Source organism: Miscanthus floridulus, chromosome 16 (assembly GCF_019320115.1).
Source record: "Miscanthus floridulus cultivar M001 chromosome 16, ASM1932011v1, whole genome shotgun sequence".
In the NCBI taxonomy this organism is placed as follows: Eukaryota; Viridiplantae; Streptophyta; class Magnoliopsida; order Poales; family Poaceae; genus Miscanthus; species Miscanthus floridulus.
In genome coordinates this window covers 94,498,557-94,524,238 of record NC_089595.1, presented here as the reverse complement: position 1 = coordinate 94,524,238, position 25,682 = coordinate 94,498,557, and the positions used below count along the sequence as shown (strand labels likewise).

The following is a 25,682-nucleotide window of genomic DNA, read 5'->3' as shown; positions in this document are numbered from 1 at the left end:
GAGGAGGGAGAGCGACGGCTGGCCAGCAACGGCGGCACCGTGCGACGGCGAGGGCGATGTGGCGAGGGCTGGTAAAATCTAATAGGGGGATGTCGTCATTAACTATACAAGATCTTAGTGCATCTCCAAGTAGATAAGACCTATATCTTCTTATTGGCAAACATGTTCGACACTTTGACTCATGCTAAAAATTGTAGACTACAAAATAGGATGCGGCCTCAATGGTTTTTTATTAAAAAAATTCTTACTCCCACAAAATCAGAACATTTGAGAAGAGACAACAAAAAAAGACATACGAAAGGCATGGCATGGTATCCTTAGTCTAATCTTATGTACTATTTTAGTACCGCTGCATCATCGAATTCAATTTCTCATCAGCTGTTTACATTTAATCGTGGATAGTACATTAAAACTTAAGAAATTAAACACCGTTCTAAATAAATAACTAAAGTGGTGGATAATAAACACTAAACATCCCACGCACAACAGCATGTTGTTCTCCTCCTCTAAACCGCTACGAACATACACTACTCACTCCGTAAAAAAAATCTCAATTTATGCTATGAATCTAAACAAAACATACGGAAGTGTGGAGCATGGATCGAGCGAAGGTCTAAGTCGAAGTTATTAAAATTCGAAACGGTTGCCATAAATCTAAACAAACAGTAGGAAAGCATAGACCACGGATCGATTCAAGTCGAGTTATTAAAATTGAAAACGGAATTGAGGAGCACGGCGTGGTATGTATGATACGGAAGCGAAGAGCAGTACGTAGGCACGTACCAGATCCTGGTGAGGAGTCGACTCGGGAGAGAAGACGGAAGCCGGGACCGGGACGGAATTCCTTCCCTTCCCTTGCTGCTGACACCACCGGAAGAAGATGTCGATGAAGACGAAGACGGTGGTAGGAGTCGATGCTGCAGGCCGGCGGACGGGTGGGCGCGCATGACGGCGATGAGGCAGAGTCGGTGCTGCAGGCCGGCAGACGGTGGGCGCGCACGACGGCGATGAGGCCGAGATGCAGATGCCGAGCTGTTGCGATGGGTGTCGCAGAGGATGAGATATTCTGTCGCCGTGATGGGGTTTCTGGTGTGCGTGGGCGAGGGGTGCCGGGGGAAGGAGGGAGGAGCGACCGGTGGTGGCGAGGGCAGGCCGGTGGCGGCGGCACCGCGTGATGGCGAGGTCGAGGGCGAGGCGGACGTGGCTAAGGCCGAGGGCAGGGAAGCCTTGCGTCCACGGACCTGCTCGCGTCCTTCGGGTGCGCGTGGGCGAGGCGTGCGGGTTCGGGTGCGCGTGGGGGAGGGGTAGCGGGGGAGGGGGAGCCGCAATTACCATATTAACCTTCCACTCATAAAATTAATTAGTGTTAATTAATTGTTTAGGAACTAAGAGGAACATGAAGTACCCCAACTACTATAAAAGAGCTCTTTAGATTTAATCAAACTTTGGTCCGGAAAAAGAATGATCGGAAGCTGGCCAATGGTCACTTTCATCAACTTTTGGTTCGATTTTATTTGTATCTGTTGGTCTTGACATCCGGTCCACGTGGATGAGGAATGAGGAATCGAGGATGGCCGGCAATCTTGTTGACAGATAAATATAAGATGAAATATATAAAGTACTAGCAAGTAGTATCCGATCGATCTGACAGCGAAAGTCCCTCTCTACTCTCTCTAGATGGAAAGAAACCGTTTCTTTGGGAATGTTTGAATTTCATAGGGTTTAAAAAAAATAGTCCATCTTATAACATTAGTTGGATATAGACTAATAAAAATAATAGAATTAGCGCATTAATTAGTTCTTATTAATCCATGTTCAGACCAACTGAAAAAAAAAAACAGAGCGAGGGTGAAGACTGAAGAGCGCTAGTAGTGGAGTAGTGGTAAGAAAAGGCTAAATGACACGTTTTATTTACATGTATGCAAGTGTGCAGTCCGGTCAATGAAATTGATGCGCATCCGTTTCTGTTGCGAGAACCATCCAATTGTCATTTCTGCGGCGATCTACCACCACCAACCGTGCAAAAGTGTTCTGCCCTCCTTCCTCATTTGGGCAACAGCAGCGGCAGCGGCAGCCAGCAGCAATTGATCATCATTCACCTGTCGCAGTCTTTTTCTCCATAAATTGCTCGAGTCATTTACCTGACCTTTACCTAACTTCGTAAAAGATGAGAGATTACACGTGCCAGAGTGCGGCAATCCCAGTTGTCCTTGTCGCCGTCAGGTCAGTATCTTCTACAGCCACGTGTTGGACTGACTCCAACGGTCTGACCCAAATCGAATACCTATTTCACCGTTTAGGTAACGCACGGTAACATATCCGACGCACCCCATTCTTGACCTCTCCAACGATGAGCCCCAAATCCCCACGCTCCCTCACTCTCTTCTCTCCCCAGGCGGCAGCAACACCTCGCCAGCGGCGGCAGCGGGCCACGACGCCGGTCGGCGCGGCCCTCGGAGCAAGCGGCGCCCGCCGCGGACGCGGCCTGCCTTCTTCCCTCCCTCTCCTGGTTGGATCCGGCCCCCCTCCCTCCCCTTCTTCTCCCCCGACCCTCCCTCTCCCGGATCCGGCCGGTGGCGCCCGCGCCGGCGGAGCTCGCGCCCGCGCTCGATCCCGTGCGGAGGAGGGAGATGGCGGAGGTGAGGAGGATGGCGTGGCCGAGGTGGAGGCGGGCCGTGCGCCGGGGCAGGGCTTGTCGCGCCGGAGCAAGCTTGCCACACGCGCCGGCGGGGAGGTGGGCCGCAGCGCAGGAGAGGGCGCTGCGCCACTGCGGCTCCGACGGGGGCCCCACTGGATGTTTGCGTCGTCTCTCTTCGGAGAGGCAGAAATGCCTTCCGACTCGCCGAGCACCCAAAATGCGTATCCGGTTTCGGTCGTCCGTTGGAGGATGATTTTGGCTACAAAAAACACTGTGCAGTGCGCATTTTGCGTTTGCGTTCCGCCGTTGGAGACAGTCTTAAACATGGTAATCCCTGCGGCCCTACTCCCTCAAGTACTAATTACTATACTTCAGAACAGAAAAACACTGTGCTGTAGGGCAGTTCGCTTGCCAAACTGCCTCTAAACGTCGCATGGCCAAGCCAATATTTGTGCTGAAAAAGATCGACACCGGGGGTTGTGGTACTAGCCTTCGTACCGATTGACTGTCTTGGGTTCTCTCCTTAAATAGCCAATTTTGTCGAAGCAGCAAAACTTGCCACGGACAATGTACCAGGCCTCGTTCACTTTGCAAATTTTTTGAACCCGATAAATAGTACTACTTTCGTCTTATTTGACAAATATTATCCAATCGTGGACCAACTAGGCTCAAAAGATTCATCTCGTGATTTCCAACTAAACTGTGTAATTAGTTATTTTTTTACCTACATTTAATACTCCATACAAGCGGCTAAAAATTGATGTGATGGAGAGAAAGTGAAAAAACTTGGAATTTGGATGGCATCTAAACAAGGCCTGGTCTAAAGAACTTGACAAGTCCAGGAGCAGCATGTGAACATCAGGTCAGAGCTTGCGTGCAGAAGATGCAAGCCACCGTCGTCAGTTCAACGCGTACGCACCACCGGTTACGTGGTAAGCCATCGAAGCATGTTCTAGCTTGTGGCCTCTGAATGCGTAAGCACACGGGAAGCGCTTCCGTCGAAGGAAACTCAGACGCAGAGGCGGCCTGCGGCCACCGCAACACCAACACACACAGCATCGCCCCCAATCAACAGTCAATCACGCATCAGCCAGCGGACGGAGGCGCGCCTGCATCTCGGTTGTTCAGGCCACACACGTCGTCGCTCGTCGGTCGACCAGAATTCAGCAGAGCCATGGATAGCCACACCTTAGAAAACGATACGGTACTCCGTACAGGAGTATCTTTTTCGTTCAGAAAAGGAGGGGTATCTTTGCGTTTCTCAAAGGGAACGGCAAGGATGGCGTACTTGAAGCAACGCGACGCGTCGCCAAAGATACATCATTGGCATCAAGATGCACACTGGCTGGCAGCAAGGCAAAGCGGCGGCCTTTCTGCTCAAAAGCCGGCGAGTGCAAGCTGGGTCTGCGCCCGTTGCCTCCCTCGCCAAGCGTTTCCAGCTGAGCCGCACATTCGTCGGCCTTCTTTTTTATCAACCGACCGGAAGGCTGGAATTTCTGTCCCCGGCACCGCCAGCAACGAGCCCGCGAGGACATGCCAGCCTGGCTGCACTCATCGACTGTGCACAATCATTGGAGGAGTTGTCTTGCGTTCGTACGAAATTTGAGAACGGACGACAACGTTAATTGCGCTTGTTAGGAATGCGAACATCAGAACAAATAATAGAGCTGAAGTCACTACATGGAGCCATTTTGTTGCTTTCCTTTGTATTTTCTTGAGACAGGACAATGCGTGACAATTTTTGGTGAAAAAGAAAAATGTACGTACTACCGTACTATCTTGTATTCACAGTTGATCAATTACTCATCACGGCCCGAAGCACGGACCAAAGAATCGTGAAGGCCTTAACGGCCAAGAACAATTTTTGTACAAGAATCGTGGTAAAAAAAATGGTTTGACTTCTTCTTGGAGCTTTTTCTACTACTGATCGATCGTGCAGTAGTGGATTTCACGACGCCATCGTGAGCGCCGTCGCGTCGCCGGAGGTGGGGCACTCTGTGCCCTGCTCCGCGTTGGCGGCCGCAGCCCACCGCCGGCACGCCCTGCCGAGCGACGCGGCCTTGCGGCGCGCGCGGTCCGTGCCGGTGCCGAGCAGCTCCCAGATGGCCCATTCCACGCCCGGGACCGCCATCACCTGAGACGCCGCTGCGGCGCCCGCGCGCCGGCACAGCAGCACCAGCGCGGCCGCCGCGCACTCCCGCGACCACTCCGTGCCGCGCCGCATCTCGGCCACCAGCCGCGCCACGGCGCCGTCCAGCGCCACGATCGCCTCCGCACCGCCGCGCTTCGCCAGCGACGCCAGCACCGCGGCCGCGGCCTCCGCGTCGCCGATCGCGGACAGCGCGGCCTCCGCGGCGCCGGCGTCGACGATCCTCGCGACGTTCTCCCGCTCGGCGGAGAGGCACAGGAGCGCCGCCAGCGCGTCCTTCTTGGTGCTGGAGGGCCCCGTACGCGCGAGCCGCACGACGCTGTCGATGACGCGCGGGTTCCGGCCGAGCCGGCGGCGGTACGCGTGGACGGCCGCCAGGCTGAGGACCGTGGCCGCGGCGTTCTCTTTGGCGCGCCACGTGGCGCCCGAGCACATCACGTGGCAGAGCGCGTCCACGGTGCCCTCCGCGTGCATGATGCGCTTCTTGTTGGCCTCCAGGATGGAGAGGTTGAGCAGCGCCGTGACGGCGTTGAGCTGGAGAGCTGAGTCCTCGGACAGGAGCAGCGGCACGAGGAGCCCTGCGGCGCCGGCCTCCCCGATGAACGCGCGGTTGTCGGACCCGGACTTGGCCAGCTGCCGGATCTCCTGCACCACGCGCTTGGTCGCCTCGGGGGAGAACGAGGCCGACAGCTTCTTCACGAGGAACGACGCCGTCATGCGCGCCGCCTTCAGCGCGGCCTTGTTCGCGCCTACCACCACCGGCGCCGGCTCGGCTTTCCCAGACTCGCTGCTCTCCATGGGGATGCCGTTCTCCCGGCACCACCGCGATATCAAGTTCTTGAGCGCCTTGTTGGGCACGAGCTCCAGATTGGGCAGCACCTGCCCGGTCTTGGGGCACGTGGATTTGCCGGAGCCGAACCACCGCGTGATGGAGTCGCGGTCGTACGTCTGACCGCTAGAAGCCACGACGGGGTCGCCCATCAGCTCGAGGGAGATGGGGCACCTGAAGTCCAGCGGCGGCGACGGTGTCTCCGCGTCGTCGTCTCCGTCGCCGTCGTCGAGATCCACCTTGGAGTCCACGTGCCGCGGCGTGGCGGCACTGAAGAGGACGCACTTGGCGTAGCGGAGGAGGCCGACGAGGGCGATCATCGACGACGTCCACCTCTCGGCGACGCGGTCGCCGATCTCCCGCTCCAGGGTCTCGATCTCGTCGCTGCAGCTGGCGGGATCATTGATGCCCACGTCCTCCAGGACGCCCTCCAGCCTCTCCCGCTCCGGCACGATCTCCCGCTCCACCTCCTGGATCAGCGCGAGCACGCCCGCCTTGAGCTCCAGCTCCGGTGCCGCCGCGCGGCGGCACTGCCGCGACGTGAGCGCCAGGAGGTCCGACACGTCGTCGGCGAGGCCGAGGTCCGCGACGGGGAGCAGGTCAAGGAGCGTGGCCAGGTCGTGCTGGAGCTCCCGCGCGCGCGCTGCCACCTCGTCCGACTGGAGCAGCAGGCGCGTGCGGCTGCGCGCGGCGCAGTCGGCCACGAGCGCCTTGAACCGCTGCAGCACCAGCAGGAGCTCCCGGAGGCACAGCGACGCGGAGCGCGGCAGCAGCAGCAGCAGCAGCGGGCTCGGGCCCGCGCCCGCGCCACAGAGCAGCAGGTCGTCGAACACGGCCGCGAGCAGGCGCGCCCGCCTGGCCACCGCCGCGAAGACCGCCCGCAGGAACGGCGCCGGCGCCTCGGCCGCCGACAGGTCCCGCGCCAGGCGGTGCAGGGAGCGCAGCACCTCCCCGTCGGGCGCCGACGAGGAGTAGGGGGAGGATGGCCACGCGTCGTTCGTCGCGCCGCTAGCCATTGATGCTGCTGCTGTATGTACCTTGAGTCTGTAACGATGCAATCCGATTCCAATCCCAATCCGAAGAGAAGGCGGTGAAGCAACACGAACACGGATGGATGGATGGATGGATGGGTGAGACGAGTTCGAGATGGGATGATGAGATGAGAGAAGAAGACACGGAAGCGGAAGGCGGGCAGGGGTGGCATATATACGTGGTGGCCGGCGTGGGGGGCGGTAGGCGCGTTGAGTTGTGCAGCTGGAAGAAACCGGCCGGAATCCTCCTGACTTTTTGTGGCTGCTGATGTGATGGATACCCATGTCAATATGTCATGGCATGTGCATTTTCCTTTTCTTTATTGCCCGTTCTCCCCTCAACACTAGTAATATTATCTTTTTGTTCTAAATAAAAAAAAAACCTAGTAGTAGTATCTTTGAGGCGAAATGGTTTGAAGCCGAGATCTTGTCAACTGCTGACGCGGTGAGCGCTCGATCTTGGTGCACGGACGGCCGGATTGGCCGGGGTCCTGGCCTTCTGGTCCCTGGGTGGCTCGGCTTGGGTCCGGCAGTTAAGAGGGTTGGTAAGCAACAACGGGTTTGAGCGGATCTCGTCCATGGTCTTGTTCTTGTTGCAGGCCGGGATAAGAAATGGAAAGCTTGAATTTTCAACAAAAAGGAACAAACGAAATGGAAAGCTTCCAAGCTTGTGCTGCAGTTGCAGGCCGCGGGACAAATTCCAATTCCATGCAGGCTCAAAAAAAAATTCCAATTCCATGCTATCATAGATCGGGTGAGGAGGACAGTTTCCTGCAGGTTGTCTGTCAGCAACCACACCCAGTCCTTGCGCAGTTGCTCATTCCCCCATGTGGAAATCGAAGATACGCCACTGGATCACAGGACCCGACGCTCCTGGAAGGAGAGGCTGATGCCTGATGGCTTTCTACTTGACGATGCACGTGTCGCAACCCAAGCGGATCGTGAGTGATATAAAGCTACATTTTGCATGTACTGGCAAAGCTAGTTTGCGCATGACGCCCACGTTGCACCGAATTGCCAAATACGGTGCGTGCCACTACCCTCCACAGTCGGACCGCAGTGACCAGTGACGACGGAGCATAATGAACGGCCAACAACAACTGTGGCAGGACAGAAACAAATGCCTAATCAAGTACTCCTACGTAGTAGTAGGCACGCACTTGCAGTCGTCTCGTGGTGCTTTTGCCAAGAGAGGCAAGAGAACGGCGGCATATGGCGACCAGGCGTCCAGGCCCACGTACGGGGTTGCATTCACGTCGTCAGAGACGGGCGGCCAGAATTGACAAGTGCCCGTTGACGTACGGGATGCCGCGTGGCAGCAGCGGGAAATCTTTGACGAGCCGTTGCCGGCCGGCGAGCGTCGTGTTATTAGTGACTGAGTGGTGGCCGGCAAATCTCCAGCTAGCACGGACGTGTTCGCGTGGACGGCCGGGGAAAGACAGCCGGGCGGAGCGCCCGTGCCGTTCGCACGACAGGCCGGCTGACGTGGAGCCAACGCCGTCCATAGCCTTCCTTCGCGCCCGCCACTCCGGGGATGAGGTAAAAGCGACGGCCGCGTCTCCCTCCCCCCGCGTGCGGTGCGGGCGACCTGTGCCTGCCTGCCGCGGCAAAGCAAGGCCCCGTGCGCGGTGCGTGACCGAGGCCGTGACGGCGCGGCGCCGCAATCGTGACAGTGTCAGCCGAGGAAGGAAAAAGAAAATCCCGTGCCGCTGCCCGCTGGCGCGCGCGCGCACGTTGCGTGACGCCCAGGCTAGCTTTCCCGCTGGTCCGTTTTCTTCTAGAGAGGCGGCGCGGCCCGCGGTTGGTTTTGTGGATTTGCTTGCAGCTGCAGCTGTAGTCACTGCAGGACGAGAGCGACATCACGTCGCGGGCGCGGCGCGCGGGGCCGACGGCGAAGCCGTTGGCCGGTGCGGCCGTGCGGGTGGAGCAAGCCGTTGACAAACGCCTGTCGGGAGAGGAGCTTCGCGTCCACGCGCCCTGCGGTGCGGGGGATGGATGATAACACGGACACGGAGAGGCCCTGTTGTGCCGGTGGTATTTCGCTGATTTAATAGTATTTCTGTGAGCGAGAATAAACCGAGTACTAATAAATGCGGAGTTATGGACCCACGTTGTTTTTTAAAAAAGATATCTTTTTTTTTTCCTATTTGGAAATAGCCGTGTGGGGTTGGGCTTCTACGTGTGACTTGCGAGCGTGACATCCACTGGCTGGACCGTCCGAGCTTAGCGACAACCAGAGTAGTAATAGTAACACTCACAATACTAGACCTAGAGCTGTCCCACCAGCGGGCTGATGTGTGAGTGTGACACTGACATCTACGTATGCGTGGTCCATTTTGAGTTCGCATTGTGTTTTGTGGTCCAATAAAATTACGTAGTGCATTAGCGATGCAAGTGTCGTTGTGGCGCTTGCATATACTGCCTCCAACTCGACAAAATCGACCATGTATTTCTTTGTTACCAGCTAGTTCATGTTTATGTTTTTGTGGTGTAGATAGAACGCCAAGTGAGAATCTGGCAAAGGAAGGAGAAGGACACGACTAGAGGTCCATTATACACTGAATCTTCTGTTCTCCATCTGTCATGGTATCTCCCTAAGAATACATCCCAACACAAACAAGGGAACCGAGTCATGTCTCACACTCTAGCCTAATCCGTCACTAACTAGTCTCATCACTTGAGCGGGTGGTCCGGCCAAGTTCATCACACGCCGGCATCATATTATTGACCCTCCGGCATCATTCAGGTCACCATCGTCGTCACAAGATTCCGGACTCTCAAGGGGCAGTTGCACTAAACTAATGCTCAATTCCAGATCAAAGGAGCTTGGTTCCTAAAGCTGACGCCGCAGCAAACGCAAGCAGATCTGCAGATGCGAGTGTCCACCACGGCGCTGAATCAAAGCCATGGCTGCTTTCGAAACGAACAAAGATCACCAGATGCTCTACGGTGGCAATTAATCCTAAGCGTTAAGATTTAGAGCGAGCAGTATTTCGACCAAGTTTGAGTAGAGGACGGTGCTGCGCAAGCACCGCACCGCCACCGGAGTCCGCAAGGCTGCAACGCGCAACATCTTGGCACTATGCATGATTGCAAGTTGGGTTGGGCAACCTGCGGCTGGCCTATACAATGCAGCCCATGCGACTGGCTGGACTCGCGCTGGGTTCGGCACGGTGTGCCGCCGCTCGTTCCCATCCCAACGCAATTGACGTTACGTTACACGGAGCGCAGTTGCAGCACCACAACCATTCGCCAATTTCTTTGGAAGGTTTCATTTCTCAGTTACCAAGACCATCACGTCAGCTTTATAGATCTAATTTATAAAATGAAACTAGATCTCTTAGGGTAGTCTAAATACTAAAAACTACATATAGCTTCTGTACCTATTAATTTCTATGTACATTACATATAGAAACTATGGTCACATTGGATAATTTGTACAGAACAATTTTTTTTATCTAATCATATATATTCTTTCTCCGTTCTCTACAAATCACATCCCTTCATGTCTTGTTTCTCGTGTAGACATGGTTTATAATTTAGACTCGGTTTCTATAATTTTTGCTCTCTCTCTTCAATAACTACATTGTCAAAACGCTTAGGTGACAATACAATTAATATTGATAGGAACTATGGTGATTTCTGTATTAGGAGTGTCCTCGATGCATGGTTTCATTTCACCATTTCATAGGCCACGTGGCATTTAATTCTTGTATGGTGACCTGTGTAGCCATCTGAAACCTATCTAAAATAAGTATTAACATACTGGAACATGACCATGTTTGTAAATAAATCATGCGTAATATATCGTAAAAAAAGAAGCAAAAACGTCCCTCAATCATAGATTTGTTAAGTAAAAAAAGGACGGAGCCCTTATGCTTCGTTCTCTCGTGAACACCCTCGAAGAGCTACGAGTCGGTGACTTCCTCTTCCCTTCCTGAACTTCTCCCCTGCGCGTGCATGGTTGGAGGCACGGCAGAATACGCCGGTCTAGAGGTGCCAAGATGGCAGGCTGGCAGCATCCGTGGTCACTGACAGCGTGGGCGTCGCGCCGCACTACATCTCAGCGTCCCTTGCGCGGCCCTAAAAGACGACGGACTGACCTCGCCACCACCGTCGCAAGGTCTGTTACGGCAATATGGGCCGTGTCTATGTCAGGTGGGCCGTGAAAGTCCTAATTTTGGATAATTGATGAAACCTATACTAACATTTGCCATGTGCTATGATATGAGATAGATTGACGCAATCCAAGTGTTTGAGCAAGATGAGATCCATGGTGATGAAGATGGACATAAAATGATGATGATCAAGCTCAACTTGGAAAAGAAGAAATGGAGAAACAAAAATCGAGATGATCAAGATAAAGGTATAAGATAGGTTTTTGTTTGGTTTTTGCTTTGCACTCAAGACAACATAAAGGGTGTGAGTGACTTAGGATCGATAGCCGTATTATAAAGAGGAAAAATATTTGGCTAAACGGTTTATCAACTGCCACTGGGTGACATGATTCTTACACATGCATTTAGGAACATAGTGTACTAATCTTGACCCTTATAAAATGTTTTGAAAAATGCTAATACACGTGCACATAAGTTCTCAACTTTGTGGTTAGCAAGTTGAAAGCAAGGGTGAAGCGGTTGTGGACTTAAAAAAAGAAAAAGAGGAAAAATCCATGACCGGACGCTGGCCATGAGGTGACCGGACTCACCCCGGACGCATCCGATCATTTATAGGTGCGGCGCGCTGTCTGGCCGAGAATGAGCTGAAGCGATCGGACGCTGGGGCTCGGTGCACCGGCGCGTACGGTCAACCTTTGGCGGGCAGCGCGGTGGCGCGATCGGACGCGCGTCATGTGGTTAGTGACGTACAGTGACGTCGGCCTCGCGGGCTCACGCAGAGAAGAAGAGAGAGAGAGAGGATCAGACACTGGGGTGCGTCAGGTCGGCGTTGACCTGACGCATCCGGTCAGTTATTTCCCGCTTCGGATCGTCTCCGTAAATGACCTGACACCGGGACGCCCTGAGTCCGGTCTTCGCAGAGGCGAGTCCGGTCATCACTTAGTGCATGAGGGATCAAAGTTTTGACCATTGGAGATCAACGAACGACTTTCAAAAGTGAGACACGTGGCGGTAATCCGTTGACAGGACGCTAGAGGCACGCGTCCGGTCACTCCAGACCGGCGCGTCCGGTCGTCTTGTGGAAGGCAGCAGTGAGAGCCTAACGGCTCTATTCGTTTGAGGAGATCTATAAATAGTATTTGGCCGGCTCCAAGGTATCTCTCTTGGCACTTTGACATACTTGACATCCTTATGAGCCTAAGCAAACACCTTCCACTCATCTCCATCGTTGATTCATCATCATAGTGAGATTGAGAGTGATTTCTAGTGTATTTGCTTGAGGGATTGCATCTAGTGGCACTTGGGGATCGTTGTGACTATGGATTTCTTGTTTCTCTTGGTGGTTGCCGCCACCTAGACCGCTTGGAGCAGCGGAGGAGCTTTGGTACTAGTTGGTGATTGTTTGTGGTCAGCTCCGGTGATTGTGAGGGTCTTGCACCTTCCCCGGCGAAGAGCCTCAAGGTAGCTCTAGTAAATTGCTCGTGTTATTGAGTTAACTCACTTGTGGGTAGGTTCTTGCGGCGCCTCTCGTGGTGGGTTAGGTGTGTGATACCTATTAGCCACCGAACCATCAAGTATTGGTCGACATAACGGGGACTAGCATGTCGGCAAGCACGTGAACCTCAAGAAAAAATTGGTTGTCTCTTGCCCTTTGGTATTCTCCTGGTGATTGAATTGGTGTTCATCGTATGATTGGTTCACTCCTCTACGCGGCAGTATAATCATCCTACTTACTCATTTATATTCCCGCAAACTAGTTGTCAAGCTCTTTAGTGTAGTTAGTCTTTGAGAGCTTGTTAGTTTGGTTAGTGTGGCTCTTTAGTTAGTCATTGAGAGCACACTTGCTTAGTGAGTAGTGATGTAGCTTGTTGTGTGTGATAGTGATCATAGTAACTAGAATTATTGGGATAGGTGGCTTGCAACCCTTATAGAGCTAGAGCAAAATTATATTGCGCCATTTGTGTTACTAACCAATTTGCTCTAGTGCTTTATAGAAGTTTTAAATAGGCTATTCACCCCCTCTAGCCATATTAGGACCTTTTAGGTCGCCAGACAGGTTACTATTTGCCATCTGACAACATCTATAAGCGTTGGATATATAAAGCGCAGAGGAGAGGAGAGGAAGGGCAAGTTGTAACTAAATATTTTGAATCCAATAGAATAACAAACTCGTCTTCCTCGGAATAGCCGAGTTCACCTACTTGTTCTTCCATTTTTAGTTAGAAATCCATTTCTCCATAGTTAGTTCATAACATATGGTATCGAGAGCCCATTCAACCGAGGGAGGAATTTTTTTCTCCGCTATCGATTATGTTCTGGCACCAAAGAAGAAGCTTGAAAGGTCCTAATGGCTAGAGGGGGGGGGTGAATAGCCTAATAAAAAATTTCTACAACAACACTTAACAAAATGGTTAGACAATTATGAGGCGAAGCAAGTGTTGCGCTAGCCTACTCAAAAAGCAAGCCACCTACCACAATTCTAGTTTAGATAGAATCTATTCACACAATAGCTAAGATACTCTATGTTAGTGTGCTCTCAAAGGCTAACTAAAGAGCCACACCAACCAAGCAAGTAAGCTCTCACAACTAGGTACACTAAAGAGCTTGACAACTAGTTTGCGGTAATGTAATGAGAGTGATCAAGAAGGTTATACCGCCGTGTAGATGAATGAACCAATCAATCACAATGATGAATAACAATGAAGACCAATCACCTCGGAATCAATGATGAACACAATGATTTTTACCGAGGCTCACTTGCTTGCCGGCAAGCTAGTCCTCGTTGTGGTGATTCACTCACTTGGAGGTTCACGCGCTAATTGGCTTCACACGCCAAACCCTCAATAGGGTGCCGCACAATCAACATAAGATGAGGATCACACAAGCCACGAGCAATCCACTAGAGTACCTTTTGGCTCTCCGCTGGGGAAAGGTCAAGAATCCCTCACAATCACCACGATCGGAGTCGGAGACGATCACCAACCTCCGCTCGACGATCCTCGCTGCTCCAAGCCATCTAGGTGGCGGCAACCACCAAGAGTAACAAGCGAAATCCACAGCGAAACACGAACACTAAGTGCCTCTAGATGCAATCACTCAAGCAATGCACTTGGATTATCTCCCAATCTCACAAAGATGATGAATCAATGATGGAGATGAGTGGGAGGGCTTTGGCTAAGCTCACAAGGTTGCTATGTCAATGAAAATTGCCAAAGGTAAGAGCTTCAACCGGCCATGGGGCTTAAATAGATGCCCCCACGAAATAGAGCCGTTGTACCCCTTCACTGGGCACAACGCGGGCTGACCGAACGCTCCGGTCAGTTGACCATTCGCTGAGCCCCCAGCGTCCGGTCGCTCGTAGTCAGCCATGTGTCCTGACTTCAACGGTCATCAGTCTTGACCCGACACTGCGCCTAAGTTGATCGGACGCTGAACACCCAGCGTCCGGTCGTTTACAGTAAGGTTCCAAAACCGACTTTTGCCGACCGGACATGTCCGGTCATGCTCGACCGGACCCTGCCAGTGTCCGGTCACACTATGACTTCTTACTGTGCTGACCGACAACACGACCGGACGCAGCCCTTCAGCGTCCGATCGCTGAGTGACCCAGCGTCCGGTCAGTTGACCGACGCCAGCATCTTTACGACCAACTCCATTTCACGTCTAACTTCTTCACCCTTGCTCAAATGTGCCAACCACCAAGTGTATCACCTTGTGCACATGTGTTAGCATATTTTCACAAACATTTTCAAGGGTGTTAGTTCTCCACTAGATCCTAAATGCATATGCAATGAGTTAGAGCATCTAGTGGCACTTTGATAACCGCATTCCGATACGAGTTTCACCACTCTTAATAGTACGGCTATCAAACCTAAATGTGATCACACTCTCTAAGTGTCTTGATCACTAAAACAAAATAGCTCCCATGGTTTATACTTTGCTTAAGCTTTTTATTTTTCTCTTTCTTCTTTCCAAGTCCAAGCACTTGATCATCACCATGGTATCATCTTCATCATGCTATGATCTTTGTTTGCTTCGCAACTTGGAGTGTGCTACCTATCTCATGATCACTTGATAAACTAGGTTAGCACTTAGGGTTTCATCAATTCACCAAAACCAAACTAGAGCTTTCAATCTCCCCCTTTTTGGTAATTGATGACAACCCTTATACAAAGATATGAATTAAAATTCAATTGAATCCATGTTGCTTGTCCAAGCATATTTACCATGTGTAAAAGGATATGGACAAGTTTCATGAACTCCATATGGTAGCAATTGCTCCCCCTACATATGTGCTAAGAGTTTGGATTGTAGCTTGCACATATGATTAGATAGGAAATATTGGAGTCAATGTCTACCAAATGATGCTAAGGTATAAAAGATGGACCTTTGAAGCGTGATACCAATCGGAGTGCATCATTATACCTTCCTTAGCACCATGATTAGCTTGATACCATTTGAAAATATACCACATGGAAATATTTGGAATAGATACCACTTGATAATACTATAGAATGAAATCACTAGATAATCTATTCATGCTAGTTTTTCATATTATCATTCAAACTTACAACTAGCATACATCACACAAGCATGGATGTTTAAATTTAATACTTGTGCCATGGAAGCAAACATATGAAATGCACATTCAAATGCATCATCCAAGTTCATGAGCTTGCTCCCCCTACTTGTGTGCTCAAAATTTAAATTGATCCAATTTATCCCTTTCCTTTTTCACTTCTCTCCCCATATATCAAGTATATCTATATCTTTATGTTTCTCTCCTTTTATGATATTTCTCCCCCTTTTTCACTATTTTTACTACTATCTTTGTTTCTCTCCCCCTTTGTCATTAATGACCACAAAGGTTCAAAATATAGATAGTATTACTTGTAGGATCGAGATAATCAATGTCAATCAATGGGGTGAGGATCAAAGTTCCAAATTTGGTTCAAACTAGAATATATGCCAAAGATATTTAACTCGGTTTGATCCAAGGACAAGCTTCTTCACACCTCCAAATAAGGGTTATCTTGTACCATGTTGAGTTAAACACTTAGAGTTCATTTTCTAGATTAAACACTAGGTTTACAAGCCCACAAACATGTCATATGCCATCACTAGATCAAGTCAAGCATAGAAGCAATAGTGATACCATATAAACATCAAATTCATTTGATTTTCATGAATGAGCCTAATAAAATAGAACCACTTAAAAGGTCCAAATGAGATTGAAAATGTGACTAGATGCACTAACCATGTCCTTAGCAAAGATGTATGTCGTGCCAATCAACTTTTTACCTTGGATTGCTCGAAGGAGAGGCATGTCATATGAGTGGGGGATGCATCAACACATATTTGAGAAATCCAATATGTTCAACTCATTCCTTAGCTTGCAAAACCTTTTCTCATCCAATGGCTTGGTGAATATGTCAGCAAGTTGATCTTCAGTGCCTACACTCTCAATGCAAATGTCCCCTTTTTGTTGGTGATCTCTTATGAAATGGTGGCGGACATCAATGTGCTTTGTTCTTGCATGTTGAACCGGATTGTTGGTCAACTTGATTGCACTCTCATTGTCACATAGCAATGGCACTTTCTTGAACTTGATTCCAAAGTCACTCAAAGTGGCCTTCATCCAAAGTACTTGTACACAACAACTACCGGCGGATATGTATTCGGCTTCGGCGGTTGATAATGCAACACTATTTTGCTTCTTTGATGACCATGAAACAAGTGATCTTCCTAATAATTGACATGTGCCCGAGGTGCTCTTCCTTTCAACCTTGCATCCTGCATAATCCGAGTCGGAGTAACCAACTAGCTCAAACTTTGCTCCTTTGGGATACCACAAACCAACATTTTGTGTATGCTTCAAGTACCTCAATATTCTCTTTGTAGCCTTCAAATGACTTTCTCTTGGTGAGGCTTAAAATCTTGCACACATGCATACACTAAACATGACATCCGACCTTGATGCGGTCACATAGAGTAGGCTTCCAATCATAGACCGATACAACTTTTGATCCACCATGTTTCCACTTGCATCACTATCCAAGTTGCCATTTGTTCCCATTGGTGTGCTAATAGCTTTGCTATCACTCATGCCAAACTTCTTGATCATGTCCTTGATATACTTGCCTTGACTCACAAATGTGCCATTCTTTAATTGCTTGATTTGAAGACCAAGGAAGTAACTCAACTCTCCAATCATGTACATCTCAAACTCATTAGCCATCATCTTTCCAAACTCATCACAAAAGTCTTGATTTGTTGATCCAAATATGATGTCATCAACATAGATTTGCAACACAAACAAGTCTTTTCCAATCTTCTTGATGAAAAGAGTGGTGTCAAACTTGCCCATTGTGAACCCTTTAGAGAGTAGGAAGTCCCTCAATCTCTCATACCATGCTCTAGGTGCTTGCTTCAAGCCATACAATGCCTTCTTCAACTTGTACACATGGTTGGGTTTCTTGTCATCTTCAAAACCGGGAGGTTGCTCAACATAGACTTCTTCATTGATGTAACCATTGAGAAATGCACTCTTGACATCTATTTGATAGAGCTTGATATTGTGGGCACAAGCATAGGCTAGCAAGATTCTAATTGCTTCCAATCTAGCAACTGGGGCATATGTTTCTCCAAAGTCAAGACCTTCAACTTGTGTATAGCCTTGTGCTACCAATCTTGCTTTATTCCTTACAACTATCCCATCTTGATCTTGATTGTTTCTAAAGACCCTTTTGGTTCCGATCACATTATGTCCCTTTGGTCTTTCTACCAACTCCCATACTTGATTTCTTGTGAAATTATTCAACTCTTCATGCATAGCATTCACCCAATCAACATCTTTCAATGCTTTATCTATCTTCTTTGGTTCAATGGATGATACAAATGAGAAGTGTTCACAAAATGATGCCAATCTTGATCTTGTTTGTACACCTCTAGAAATATCACCAATGATAGTGTCCAATAGATGATCCCTTGCAACATTAGTTGGTTGAAGTATTAGAACTTGATTGCTTGCACTTGCTTGATCATTGGATTGAGATGATGTACTAACCACTTGATCTTGTTCATTATCATGAGATCCACTTGTACTAGCTTGATTTGTATCATCTTGCACATTTGAGTTAGAGAGCACTTGCATTTGATCATCTTCATCATCATTCACTTGCCTAGGCCTCAAATCACCAATATCCATGTTCTTCATGGTATTTGAAAGTTGAATGCCTCTAACATCTTCCAAGTTCTCATTCTCTACTTGTGAACCCTTGGTTTCATCAAATTCAACATCATGAACCTCCTCAAGAGTACCACTATCCAAATTCCAAACTCTATATGCTTTGCTTATAGTGGAATAACCAAGTAGGAATCCTTCATCACATTTCTTGTCAAACTTGCCCAATCTAGTGCCTTTCTTGAAGATATAGCATTTGCAACCAAAGACCAAAAAATATGCAATGTTGGGCTTTCTACCATTCAAGAGCTCATATGGCGTCTTCTCTTTCAATCGGTGACAATAGAGGCGGTTGCTACAATAGCAAGCCGTGTTGATAGCTTCGGCCCAAAAAGATTGACTCACATTGTACTCACTAAGCATAGACCTTGCCACATCAATGAGTGTTCTTTTCTTCCTCTCAACAAGGCCATTTGATCGTGGAGTGTACTTGGCCGAGAATTGATGTCTAATTCCAAATTCATCACACAACTCATCAATTCTAGTGTTCTTGAACTCACTACCATTATCACTTCTAACTCTCTTGATGGTTGTTTCAAACTCATTGTGAATGCCCTTGACAAATGATTTGAATGTTGCAAACATATCACTTTTGTCCACTAGAAAGAATACCCATGTGTATCTAGTGTAATCATCCACTATCACAAAACCATATTTGTTTCCACTGATACTAGTGTATTGTGTTGGCCCAAACAAATCCATGTGCAATAACTCAAATGCTTTGCTAGTGCTCATCATGCTTTTCTTAGGATGGGTGTTTTCAACTTGTTTGCCGGCTTGACAAGAGCTACAAAGCTTATCCTTTTCAAACACAACATCTTTCAAGCCTCTAACCAAGTCATGCTTAACCAATCTATTCAATTGTTTCGTTCCAATATGACCAAGCCTTCTATGCCATAACCAACCCATGCTAGACTTAGTGAACAAGCATGTAGATAATCTAGCTTCATTGTTTTGGAGAAGCACTTCTTTGCCCACAGTGGGATTCTCCGGATCACCAATCTCAATTTTGGTTTCTACCACCTTCCATACCTTTCTATTGATTGACTTGATGTGTGTGGTCATCTTTGACTTCCAATAAGGATAATTTGTGCCATCAAATTGGGGTGGCTTCTTGGTGTTGTTGATTTGCGCCATTTTTACACCGAAGGTTGTTAAGCCTCAAATCACGGTGACCTCGGCTCCGATACCAATTGAAAGGTCCTAATGGCTAGAGGGGGGGGGTGAATAGCTTAATAAAATTTCTACAACAACACTTAACAAAGTAGTTAGATAATTTATGAGGCAAAGCTAGTGTTGCGCTAGCCTACTCAAAAAGCAAGCCACCTACCACAATTCTAGGTTAGATAGTATCTATTCACACAATAGCTATGATGCTACTCTATGTTAGTGTGCTCTCAAAGGGTAACTAAAGAGCCACACCAACCAAGCAAGCAAGCTCTCACAACTAGGTACACTAAAGAGCTTGACAACTAGTTTATGGTAATGTAATGAGAGTGATCAAGAAGGTTATACCGCCATGTAGATGAATGAACCAATCAATCACGAGGATGAATAACAATGAAGACCAATCACCTTGGAATCAATGATGAACATAATGATTTTTACCGAGGTTCACTTGCTTGTCGGCAAGCTAGTCCTCGTTGTGGCAATTCACTCACTTGGAAGTTCACGCGCTAATTGGCTTCACACGCCAAACCCTCAATAGGGTGCCACACAACCAATACAAGATGAGGATCACACAAGCCACGAGCAATCCACTAGAGTACCTTTTGGCTCTCCACTAGGGAAAGGTCAAGAACCCCTCACAATCACCATGATCGGAGTCAGAGACAATCACCAACCTCCGCTCGACGATCCTCGCTGCTCCAAGCCATCTAGGTGGCGGCAACCACCAAGAGTAACAAGCGAAATCCACAGCGAAACACGAACACTAAGTGCCTCTAGATGCAATCACTCAAGCAATGCACTTGGATTCTCTCACAATCTCACAAAGATGATGAATCAATAATGGAGATGAGTGGGAGGGCTTTGGCTAAGCTCACAAGATTTCTATGTCAATGAAAATTGCCAAAGGTATGAGCTTAAACTGGCCATGGGGCTTAAATAGATGCCCCCATGAAATAGAGTCGTTGTACCCCTTCACTGGGCACAACGCGGGCTGACCGGACGCTCCGGTCAGTTGACCGAACGCTGAGCTCCCAGCGTCCAGTTGCTCATAGTCAGCCACGTGTCCTGACTTCAACGGTCATCAGTCTTGACTAGACACTGCGCCTGAGTTGACCGGACGCTGAACACCCAGCGTCCGGTCGTTTACAGTAAGGTTTCAAAACTGACTTTTGCCGACCGGACCCTGTCAGCGTCCGGTCACACTATGACTTCTTACTGTGCTGACCGACAACATGACCGGATGCAGCCCTTCAGCGTCCAGTCGCTGAGCGACCCAGCGTCCGATCAGTTGACCGACGCCAGCATCTTTGCGACCAACTCCATTTCACCTCTAACTTCTTCACCCTTGCTCAAATGTGCCAACCACCAAGTGTATCACCTTGTGCACATGTGTTAGCATATTTTCATAAACATTTTCAAGGGTGTTAGTTCTTCACTAGATCCTAAATGCATATGCAATGAGTTAGAGCATCTAGTGGCACTTTGATAACCGCATTCTGATACGAGTTTCACCCCTCTTAATAGTACGGCTATCAAACCTAAATGTGATCAGACTCTCTAAGTGTCTTGATCACTAAAACAGAATAGCTCCCATGGTTTATACCTTTGCCTTGAGCTTTTTATTTTTCTCTTTCTTCTTTCCAAGTCCAAGCACTTGATCATCACCATGGCATCATCTTCATCATGCTATGATCTTTGTTTGCTTCACAACTTGGAGTGTGCTACCTATCTCATGATCACTTGATAAACTAGGTTAGCACTTAGGGTTTCATCAATTCACCAAAACCAAACTAGAGCTTTCAAAGCTCACCAAGTTTTAGGCGGAGATGACGACCTCGATGGATGACCTCAAGGCGAGCATGGAGGCCATGGTGGCGCAGTTCACCGGAGTGCAGGACATGGTGAAGCAATTCACCGGGTTTTAGAAGATGATGACGACGACGTTCGATAAACTCAACGATCTAGTGGCGTGGCGTTCCATCGTGGAAACATCAATGGGGGTGATGATGCAACAGTCGAAGGAGACATCGATGAGGGTCCAGCAGTTGGAGGAGCGTCCACCACCACCACCACCGCCTCCACCGCTGCCTCAACCTTCGGCTCCACGTGCTCCGCCTATGTAGCCTCCACCACCGCTCCCAATGATGCTGAACCCGCTAGCGATTCTAGCACAAGCACCTGGATGGTTTGATCTAAACACCCTTCCCGTGGCTTCGCATCAATCGGTGTCGAGCTCATAGTTGCCCCATGGGCATGGCCTGCGTCTTGATCATCGGGTTGTGGGCGCTGGGGGTCCTCATCGCTCACTATCACACCCAGTCATGGTTATGCACCATGACCCTCCCGCCCCTATTCTTACATCTCCTGATTTGGAGCCGATACAATTTACCCGTTCGATGCCAGTTCCCAAAATGCATTTCCCAAAATTTGATTGGGAAAACCCAAGGCTATGGCGTGATCAATGTGTCATGTTCTTTGAGGTTTATGGCATTCATCCGATAAGGAAGACCCGGTATGCAACCCTCAACTTCCAGGGTTCCGCTGTAACCTGGCTGTAGATGATTGAGTGATGAGGGAAGGTGATGGATTGGGATCAGTTATGCAGATTGGTCTTCGCCCAATATGATAAAGATCAGTATCCAAATCAGTTGAAGCAATTGGAGCATTTGAAGCAAACTGGATTGGTGGTAGATGTGGGGGTATTAACCCCTATACCCTTACGGCTAAGCTTGGGCCAGCCCGGATCGATGGGTCCGGTCCACATGAAAGACGACGTGCGGCCCAGCCAACCTGATCGGAGTCCTGCACAAGGAGTCAAGGTGGATTTGGCGATCAAGTAGGATCCTGGTCGGTTAGAATAGGAATCCTTATCCGGCCACATATGGCAATTGTAACTGACTAGGATTGGTTTCCAGATCTGTAACCCTGCCCCTGGACTATATAAGGCGGGCAGGGGATCCCTCAAAAAAATCATCTCTCATTGATATACAGCAATACAAATCAGACGCAGGACGTAGGTATTACGCCTTCTTGGCGGCCGAACCTGGATAAAACTTCATGTTTGTCTTGCGTCAACATCTTGTTTGTGGCTTACGCATCTGTCTACCGACAATCTACTACCTTGGGCATACCCCTAGGTAGACTGCCGACCATATTTCGTCGACAGTGGTGCGCCAGGTAGGGGGTGTGCGTACTGCTCTCCAAGCAAACAAGATGGTCATCGTCTCCGCCTCCATGGCAATGCCGAATGGCCTCAAGTTCATAGTCGGCCAGATCACCTGGACCACTGGCTCCAACGACTTCATCGCCATGACCACGAAGGAGGCGTGGATTCAGTCTGCGCCGACCACTGCTTCATCCACATCGGCTACGGCTCCGACCACGATGGATCCAGCTCCGACCATGGTACATCTGGCTCCGACCACGCCTGCATCATCTTCAGCCATGCCGATGACTCGTCGTCCGCTTCCCCGCTACAAAGGGAAGCAGATCGACAACACCGACCTGCTCAACTCCATCGATCGGGTCGGCACCAAACTCGCTGAAACCCTTGCTCTGGTAAGTATGATTCAAAGTCAACCTAATGAGCAGGTAACCGCTCTCCATAACAGATCTACCCGACCAGCTCAGTCCAGTCGTCCTGCACGACTTGGTACAGATCTCGTGGTCATATCTACTCCTGAAGGGCGCTCCGCTCGTCGCCGGCCAGCCTCCGCGACGGGTCTCCGGCTCTCCGAGTACGAAGCCTCGATGGAGAACCACCAGGTCCAGCCTTACGGCCTGCGGAACGCTGCCTCTAGCTACGCGTATAACCTACAACGCCGCTTGGATCTGTGTTTTATGCATCGACCTCGGCTGAAGCCGCGCGACTTCGTCAACATGATCCGGACTGAAGATTATCAAGAAGGATCCGTCCACACAGTCCAAGAGGGTGACTCCAGCTCCTCGTCTGGCATCGCATCTAAAGCACTGTACACACCGAGCTTTAGCATCACGAAGACGACGGCACCAAGTACGATCTGGATCTGCCAGATCACGCCCCGGGGTTTTCACAATTCCCGTCTTTCCCGCCAAGACGAGGGGATTTGATCCATGTTGTCAGCAATGACGAACCACCGGTGGTTGGCGAAACGGAACAAGAAAGGACCGCGCGCGAAGCACGCAATATTGACCAGTTTAATCATCGACAAATCGAAGCCGAAGCAGACCAGGAGGCGCGACGCGTAAGGGTCCAGCCACGCGACCTCAACAATGCTTTCGATAGGGTGGGGGACAAACAGGTCTTCAGGACTCCAAGTGCCAATGTAGCCGTCGCCATGGCAACAATGCAACGGCTACCCAACACCCCGGAAACCCAAGCAGTTCGCGAGGAAATACAAGCCTATCTGACGGCTGCCATGGCCCAGACCGCAGAGATTGTAAATCAAGTCCGGGCTCCATCCGTCTCAGTCGAGTCAAGCCACAGCCGCCAGCTTCCAAGTCGCTCACAGCCACTTAACCCACATGGCTCGCACAACAATGACCCATCAAACAACCGTCGAGGCGGAAATAGTGGCCATGACGGTGGTCAGGATGACAACCGCCGTTGGGAGGACAACCGTCACGACGTCCAGGACGATAATCACCGAGACAACCACGACAATCGCCGTGATAACCGCGGTCATAGGGCTAATCCAGATGGCAATCGAGATCACCGCGATGGCAATAACGATCTCCGCCATTACCTTGGTGGACGCGATCTGCGCGCCCGCATCAACCAGAGAGCCGACGATCGAGCATCCCATGAAAGCTATCGTCGTATGGAGTATGACACTGCCCACGGTCCGCCGGGTTTGAAGCAGTTTACTCCACACCTTCACCAAGTCATATGGCCCAAGAATTAAGCTCAAGAAACTTTAGAAGTATGATGGCAAAGAAAACCCCGAATTATGGGTCATGCTCTACGAAACCGCGTGCAGATCAGCCATGGCTGACGAGCACGTCATGTCTAACTACTTCCCAGTCGCTGTTGGCCATGCAGGTCACCAATGGCTGGTCAGCTTGCCGGCAAACTACTTTGATTCTTGGCAGGAGCTTAAGCAGGCCTTCATCGACAACTTCATTGCTACTTGTGAACAACCGGGCAACAAGTACGATCTGCAATGGATCCGAGATCAGAAAGATGAGCCACTGCGCGAGTACGTCCGGCGTTTCTCAGAGATGCGCATCAAGGTCCCGTCAATCTCTGACAACGAGGCAATCGAGGCTTTCATCACTGGCCTCTGCTTCCACGACGCCTTAAGAGACAAGCTCCTCTGGAAGAGACCTGAATCGGTCACAGCGCTCCTATCCACCGCTAAGAAATATGCAGACGCCGACGACGCCAAGAAGATAATTATTGAAGAAGCAGCAAGGGTTCCACGCTCCGACCACCCCTCACACCGCGACGACTACCGCGGCAACCGTGGTCGGAATGACAGTTTTGACCGCCGCAACCAGCGCAATGACTCCCGCGACCACCGCGACCAACGTAATCAGCGGCGTAATCGCCGTGACGATTACAGGAGCAAGCATGCTCGGGAAGACGACGGCGAGGTCAATACCGTTAAAAAGGGTGGCGGGCATCGTAACTACAAAGACGACTACGCCAAGGCATTGAAGGGGCCCTGCCAGCTCCATCCTAAGTCAAACCATACCATGGAGAATTGTCGTGTTCTCAAGTCTATCTATACGCGTCAACAGGCTCTGGATACATCCGACAAGCCTAACGATGCAGCGGAATAGCGCAACGAGGATAACGACGACGACGATGCAGACCCTCGTCACAAGTACATCAAGCCAACCGATCGCGTGCACACCATCATCGGAGGCAAAGTGTCCATCGAGACCAAGCGGGAAAGCAAGCTGCTCGCCCGTGCTTGCTTGAACGTGGCCAACCCTGATAACCTCCTTGCCGATCCCTGGCTCCCTCCGTGGTCTCACCGCGAAATATCTTTCAGCAGGAAGGACCAGTGGGCCGCAATACCGGAGCCAGGACATTTTCCCCTAGTCCTCGATCCTTGTATCAACAAGGTCCAGTTCGACAGAGTACTGATCGACGGCGGCAGCTCCATCGATATACTATTCAAGAACAGTCTGCCCGCCCTGAAGATAGCTCAGGCGGATCTTAAGCCATACGAGGCATAGTTCTGGGGTGTTCTCCCTGGATAGAGCTCTACACCTCTCGGGCAGATCACGCTACCTGTGCAGTTTGGGACCTCGGACCACTTCCGCACCAACTACGTCAACTTTGTGGTCGCTGACTTCGACGGCACCTATCATGCTATTCTTGGTCGACCGTCGCTCACCAAGTTCATGGCCATACCTCATTATAGGTATCTGGTGCTCAAGATGCCTACCGAGAAAGGAGTCCTAACCCTCCGAGGTAACGTGTACGCCGCTTACACTTGCGAAGACGACAGTTTCAAAATAGCAGAGGCCCACGACCTCTCTATTCGCATGGCCGAGACCATGCTCGACGCTAAG

The 25,682-nt window shown here is 50.0% G+C and overlaps 1 protein-coding gene across 1 annotated transcript; it reads right to left on the bottom strand.

Moving 5' to 3' along the window:
- Positions 1 to 4,327: 4,327 nt before the first annotated feature.
- LOC136512025 (U-box domain-containing protein 16-like) lies at positions 4,328 to 6,825 on the bottom strand. Its single transcript, XM_066506034.1, has one exon. It carries the CDS (start codon positions 6,630 to 6,632, stop codon positions 4,587 to 4,589), a length of 2,046 nt encoding a protein of 681 aa, XP_066362131.1. The 5' UTR covers positions 6,633 to 6,825; the 3' UTR covers positions 4,328 to 4,586.
- Positions 6,826 to 25,682: the final 18,857 nt, after the last annotated feature.